The sequence below is a fragment of the Sinocyclocheilus grahami genome, unplaced genomic scaffold, assembly GCF_001515645.1.
Source record: "Sinocyclocheilus grahami isolate Dianchi unplaced genomic scaffold, SAMN03320097.WGS_v1.1 scaffold466.1, whole genome shotgun sequence".
Classification (NCBI taxonomy): Eukaryota; Metazoa; Chordata; class Actinopteri; order Cypriniformes; family Cyprinidae; genus Sinocyclocheilus; species Sinocyclocheilus grahami.
This window is the reverse complement of record NW_015505645.1, coordinates 925,783-932,168: the sequence shown is the minus strand read 5'-3', so window position 1 is coordinate 932,168 and position 6,386 is coordinate 925,783. Positions and strand designations below refer to the sequence as shown.

Sequence of the window (6,386 nt, the reverse complement as noted above, 5' to 3'; positions counted from 1 at the left end):
TTGTCCTTGTTGTAGTTGACGACGGAAAACGTTCAGCAATGGTGCAATTGGACATTTAAAGAGAGTTTCATACTTCGCCAAACATGTAAGTAGAGTTCAAGTTCATCTGAACAGACCCACCTTGACAGATCTAAGGTCACTGAATAACGCATAACTCGGATTCAATCGTAATAATAACACCATGCGTATTTTAATGTATTAATTATCTTTGTTGTTGTGAATTTTGTTCTGAGAGTTTAAAACGTTATATGCATACTATAATATAGCCTAAATACATTTAAAAATAAATATAATGCCACTCTATAATATACTACAAATGCATAGGCTTTCAGTTTAAAAGAGTACTCAGATAAAGCCATAAAGCCACGCAGTAGAATCGTATGCTGTAGGCCTATGTGTTTGATAGTTGATATTGATATTGACGTGTGCTATACAGTGTTGGGGAAAGTTACTTTTAAAAGTAATGCATTACAATATTGCATTACTCCATAAAAAAAGTAACTAATTACGTTACTTAGTTACTTTTTTATGGAAAGTAATGCGTTACGTTACTTTTGCGCTACTTTTTAAATCTGGACAGGGCTTGCTTGTTTGTTTTTAAAATAAAAAAGTTCTATTTTTGGCAAATATAAAAGCCTTTTCAAACCAAAAGTGAAATGAATGAGCCTCAGGCTGAAGGGAAAGTAAATTTACGTCCGTACAGTAGACTTCAGCAGTAAAAAAAGACACAAATGTTCGTCTAGAGTAATTTTGCTTATTAGTACGGTTGAACTGGATCATCGAAGGTCAGAAGCAAAGACATTGGTTAATAGAATGGGATTAAATACATAAAGGATATTTGTGTTGTTTAACATTTAATTATTGCAGGTTTGCATCATATTCTGAGTTGCATTATTTTTATTCATTTTGAGGAATACTGAATCTGTGTGGGGGTTTTTTGTGAGTGAGATGAATTAATGCATATTTTATTTATTTTAGAACTACAGTAACATCTTCTGATTTCTCTCAACATGGGGACAGGAGAGCTGTCAATCAATAAATTGGAAAAAAAGTAACTAGCGTTACTTATTTGAAAAAGTAACTCCGATATTCTCTTGTAAATTAAAAAGTAATGCGTTACTTTACTAGTTACTTGAAAAAGTAATCTGATTACGTAACTTGCGTTACTTGTAATATATTACCCCCAACACATATTGTGTTCTAATTGTAACACGTGCCCGCGCCAGCGCTATTTTGGGCCCTTGGAGCACGCAACGCCCCTCTCGAGCTTAAGAGGTCACGCTGTTTATTCTGGACCATGAGCGGAACGTTTCTGCTGCCTTTGTATGCAACTCTGATAAAGACTCAGTTCAGCGGAAACTTAGTTAATTAATTCAAATGGTCAAAACACAATAACATACACAATAACCCACATACAGTGGCCTACCAAGTCAATGGCAAAAATTGCATAGCCTATATATATTAATTTAATTTAATATATATGCGCATATACATACATACATAAAATATTTAGCGATTGACCATTTAAATTGTAATTTAAATTTTTTAATTTTTTATGCCACTGTATGTGAACCTGCTGAGAGGAAAGCGTATGCACTTAGTTACTTACAGCTTTCATTGTTCTCAAAGGGATTAGCTGTTACTTATTGTTTTGGCAATGATTTCTGTTAGAAACAGAAAAAACATAGGTGTTGGGCATTTATTTAAAGGAATATTTCATCCACATTAGTCATGTTACTGTAGCTCGTTCTGTCAATACCTGGAAAATAAAGCATGAAGTTGCATAAAGAGATTAATTAAAATTTTTAGTTGGTAAACAGTTCTACATTCTGGGTGAATAAAGAACACTATTCATGCCCAGTGTTTTGTTCAAAGGCAGTTTCAGACACTTCACTCCTTTGTCACTTGTCAGTGTATTTGGAGTTTACTGGTTAGGCGTTCCCATAAAAGATTTGTCTCTGCTCTAGGTGATCGTCCTGTGGGAGTGTTGCGTTCTGTACGTGTGAAATGCTTTAGATGCTGTTGTGGTCAGTCTGTGTGGATGAAGTTTCCATGGAACTCTCTCAGTCATTGAGTGCGATTTGACTGTGATCCCAGCACTTTGATTCAGAGATAATGCACAGATGTTTGATCTTTGGGAATGTGTCCGGCCTATGTTAATGCCAGCTGTGTTTTCATTCCACATTATTATGTCAGTATGTGCTCTCTCTCTCTCTGTTCATGTTCCTGTGAGTCCAGCTCAGGATAGTACACATTCCTCCACCCCTCTGTTCTCTAGCAGAGTCACGTTGTGCTGCAAGGACACATATTCACATGGTCACAGACTGACATTTTGCCATGACTTTCTGATTTTACAGTTTACTGAAATTTGTGTTTATCTAATATTTATAATCTTTAATAATGCAGATAAATTTAATCATGCCTCACAGATTCTGAAAAAAATGACAGTTTTGGCTCCCCAGAGGGTAGTGAGAAGTGAGTCCTGCAATTGCTTTATTTGTCTATCCACAGGAACTTAAGGGCCATTGCTACTGTGCAGTATGTTCAATTTCCTCATCATATGTGTCTTAATATGATGGATAAAATATTAAACTCATAGTTATTTCTGTTTCTATGACCTCTAATATGAAAAACCAGCAAAAGAAAATTTCAAATTAAACTTTGTCTTGAGAATATTGCTTTAAGTAGTACTCAGTTTATTGATTTTTCAACTGACACGTCCTCAAATTAATTTTTAGCAGAAAAATACCAGCATAAACAACCAGCATTAGCAGTGGAATTGCTATTTTCATAAGACTGTAAAAAATGTATTTTTCAGGTAAATAATCAGCTTGACCGTATCATGTTTCTGTAAGTCTATATACCCTTTTATAGAAATGCTTCCTTAAATTACAAAACAAGCACTTCATAAAAGTTAGTCAAAAAAGAAATGCATATCAGAAAGGCCTCTTAATACTCCCCGGTGTCAAAGGAAGGTTAAAGTACTATTAAAAATAAAGGTTCTTTATTGACATCTATATTTTCATAAAGAACCTTTCACATCCATGGAAACTTTCCATTTAACTTTCCATTAGATTTTAAAGTTTTTTTTTTTTTTTTTAAATGTTCTTCACACTAGGAAAAACTTGAACTGAAAGGTTATTTTGGGGGATCAAAAATAGTTATTCTATGTTATCACTGTGAAAACCCCATTTTGTGAAAACACCTTTATTCTTAAGAGTGTAAACCTGGACTGCTTTGACATCATCTGTCTCCTCCACAGATGCTGCAATGCCTCAGTTTGTTCTCTGCTGACCTGTCTCCGTAGGAATAATGACATCACAGAGGACATCTGAAGACCTGCCCGGAGAACGTGGCTCACTGCCACTGGACATCGATGATGTCCACATTCTACTGCAAGGTCAGATTGAAGTTTTTTAAGCATAAAACTAAAATAAAATATTTCAATATCTCATATCTGATTTGATTTGTCATTGTCTGTTATAGGTTTGACAGTATCAAAATGTATATATTGCAATTTTCAGTGGACTTTGGATGATTCTATGAATTCATTCATTCATTCAAAAATCTTTCTTCATCTGTTTATTCAAAAGCAGATTAAAGTGATTTATTGGTGATGCCAAACGGTATGGGTTAAAATCTCTCTCTCAATCTTTCTCTCACAAATACATACACCCAAACACATTATGCTGTGATATTGAATCAATGACTTGAATAAGGCATAAATAATGCATGGTCATGTGTTTTGCAGATTGTTTGGTAACAGATAAATTTAATTAAAGTTCTGTTGCCCTGTGTCATGAAGAGTTGCACAAAAAGTGTTTTTCTAGAATGCAGGGAGTGGGTAATTCAATTTCTTTTAATCCACAAAAATCTTTGCTGTCTCTATTGTAGTGTCTTTGTTGTTGTTATGAGAGTAAAGTAATGTGGATGTGTAGATAAGATTTCTTAAAGGAATAGTTTAGCCAAAAATGAAAACTTGGAAACTTTACTCGTGCTTCCTCAGGATGTAGATGAGTTTGTTTCTTCATCGGAACAGATTTGGAGAAATTTAGCATTATATCACTTGGATCCTTTGCAGTGCATGGGTGCCATCAGAACAAGAGTTCAAACAGCTGATAAATACATCACAATAATCCACACAACTCCAATCCATCAATAACTTTTCAGCAAATGTTACATTTTTAAGTGAACTGTTCCTTTAATGAACACAATCTAGGCAATAATTAAGGCAAGATTACTTCTGAAAAAAAAAACATATTTGTTCACTCCTCGTTTGTGGAATTGAGGGGTCGATCACTTGACAAGAACTAATATGTTTTAATGTGTTTTCAGGCTACTTGTTCCATCATTTTGAAATCATTAGAAAAAAATGACATTATGAATTGGGTAATATTTCTCTCTGTCAGAGTTCTGAAATTAACTAAAAAAAAAGTCAGTGGAAATTACTAAAAACTGATGGCAGGTGAAATTGTGTTGCACAATATTTGTTCCATGTGTCAAGAATCAGTGAATAATTAATGTCTTAACAAGTTGATCACTGCCGGAGCCCTGAGGATACAGTAGAACTGCATTAGGAGAAGCGTTAATCAGTACCTGTGTGGACATGCTGTGCGCGCTTCTTTTGGCATACGTAAAAGGTGGAGCTTTTTTTGAAACCTGCTGTACTGGCACGTGATCCTGAATGACTTCGCTAAAGGTTACCAGGCAAGTTGTGCCCTGTGTTTACGGTAGATTTCAGTTCTACAGCTGACGCATGTTCTTCAGTATTTCAATGTGGGAGATTTGCATTGCTTTGCTGCATTGCAAGATGAGGCTGGTTTCTGAAACATTTCTGTTGTTGCACACTTCAACATGCAACAACTGATGATAATACAGGGAATTCTGGAATAGCAAATCTGCTGACAGCAGCATGGGTGAGTTTGTAGTTGGTTTGAAATTAGTTCAAAAATATTTTTGTTCCTCTGTTGCAAAATGCTTTTTAAACGTAGATAGACCAGACAGTGTGCAATAATTAAAATACATTTAACTAATATTATTCTATCGTGCACACGTGAACATCATTGTGCAATCACCACTGTTGATGTCTCCTTAAAAGACAACAAAAAGAAGTTGCCTCATTTGGTCAGGGTTGAACACACATCTGAAAGATCTCATAAGAAGAAACACGGATCACAAGGTAAAGTGCACATAATTTGTATAAAACATTTTTTTTTAAAGCGTTCAATATTGCTGTATGTCTTGAAAGAGTTCTTTAAGATTATAGTAATCATGTAGCTTTCAGTTATAGTAGTGTATTTGTTTTTACCTCTCTAATACTATGAATCATTATGAAAGTCATTTGTTCATCATATCTGTCCCGCCTGAATGAAGTATCAGCAAAAGTTGTCATCCATGTTGTGTGTCTTTTCTATTTTTCTCTTCTTTTTGTTTCCCCTCCCTCTGTTGTTCTCTCAAAGGGAGGTGTTGTCTCTAACGATTTAAGAACTGCACCTCCCAAAACACATTAGACCATACGATATGAACTTTGTTCAGTGGAAACATTCCAGTCTTTTCTGTCATTGTGTTTCTGTAGCGTTCATTTAAAGTAAGTCACGAGTAAAGGGGAGTGTTCACTGGGAGGATTTTGTTGTTTTCAAATCTTTCTTTCTGAGGTGGATCAACACCTTGGCTAATGATTCAGTTTTTGAGTTTGTGTCTGCCACATCATTTTTCCCTTGCTGCACTTGCCTCACTCATTTCTTTTGGCCTCTTTCATTGTTGTCATTTAGTTACGAGTCATTCTTTTGGACTAGGTCTCTGGTGGGTTACCTCAGTTACAAATCCCAGAAACCAAACCTGATCCCTGTGTCAGTTTCTGTTTTGCTTAACAGCAGCAACATGCAGTTTGATTTTTTTTAAAGACTACAGACGGATGCCATTAATAAATGTCATTAATTACATTTGACTGAAACACATCAGAGTGATAAAATTATATATATATTTTTTTTATTTACCTTTATTTAACCAGGAAATTTAAAACTCTTGAGATTTAAAATCTCATTTACAAGAGGGTCCTGGCCAAGATAGGCAGCACATTTAGTTACACATAAAACAAAATACATTCGTTTACATACACATCACTCAAAACATTTACAATCAGGTGACTCTACAATTAGATCCTTTAAAATACATTTAAAATAATTTAGTGATACCAACTCTTTTAAGCATAACTTATCTTGCAGTCGATTCCAATCAAATGGAGCAGCATAACTAAATGCCCGTTTACCCATATTAGTACAAACTTTAGGGATGCTTAAAAGATAATATTCTTGTGAGCGAAGACCATAATTCTTTACACGATTTTGTAAAATATTCTGCTGTAAATACGAAGGAAGTAAACCTAA

At 34.7% G+C, this 6,386-nt stretch overlaps 1 protein-coding gene across 1 annotated transcript in view; it reads left to right on the top strand.

The window, feature by feature from the left end:
• The first annotated feature begins 4,784 nt into the window (after positions 1-4,784).
• The window catches only part of LOC107553183 (nesprin-2-like), a 91,894-nt gene continuing 90,292 nt past the window's right edge, over positions 4,785-6,386 (top strand). The window contains 2 exon segments of the mRNA XM_016235316.1: positions 4,785-4,916; positions 5,099-5,179. Coding sequence (XP_016090802.1) covers positions 4,913-4,916; positions 5,099-5,179 — 85 coding nt within the window. The 5' untranslated portion in view covers positions 4,785-4,912.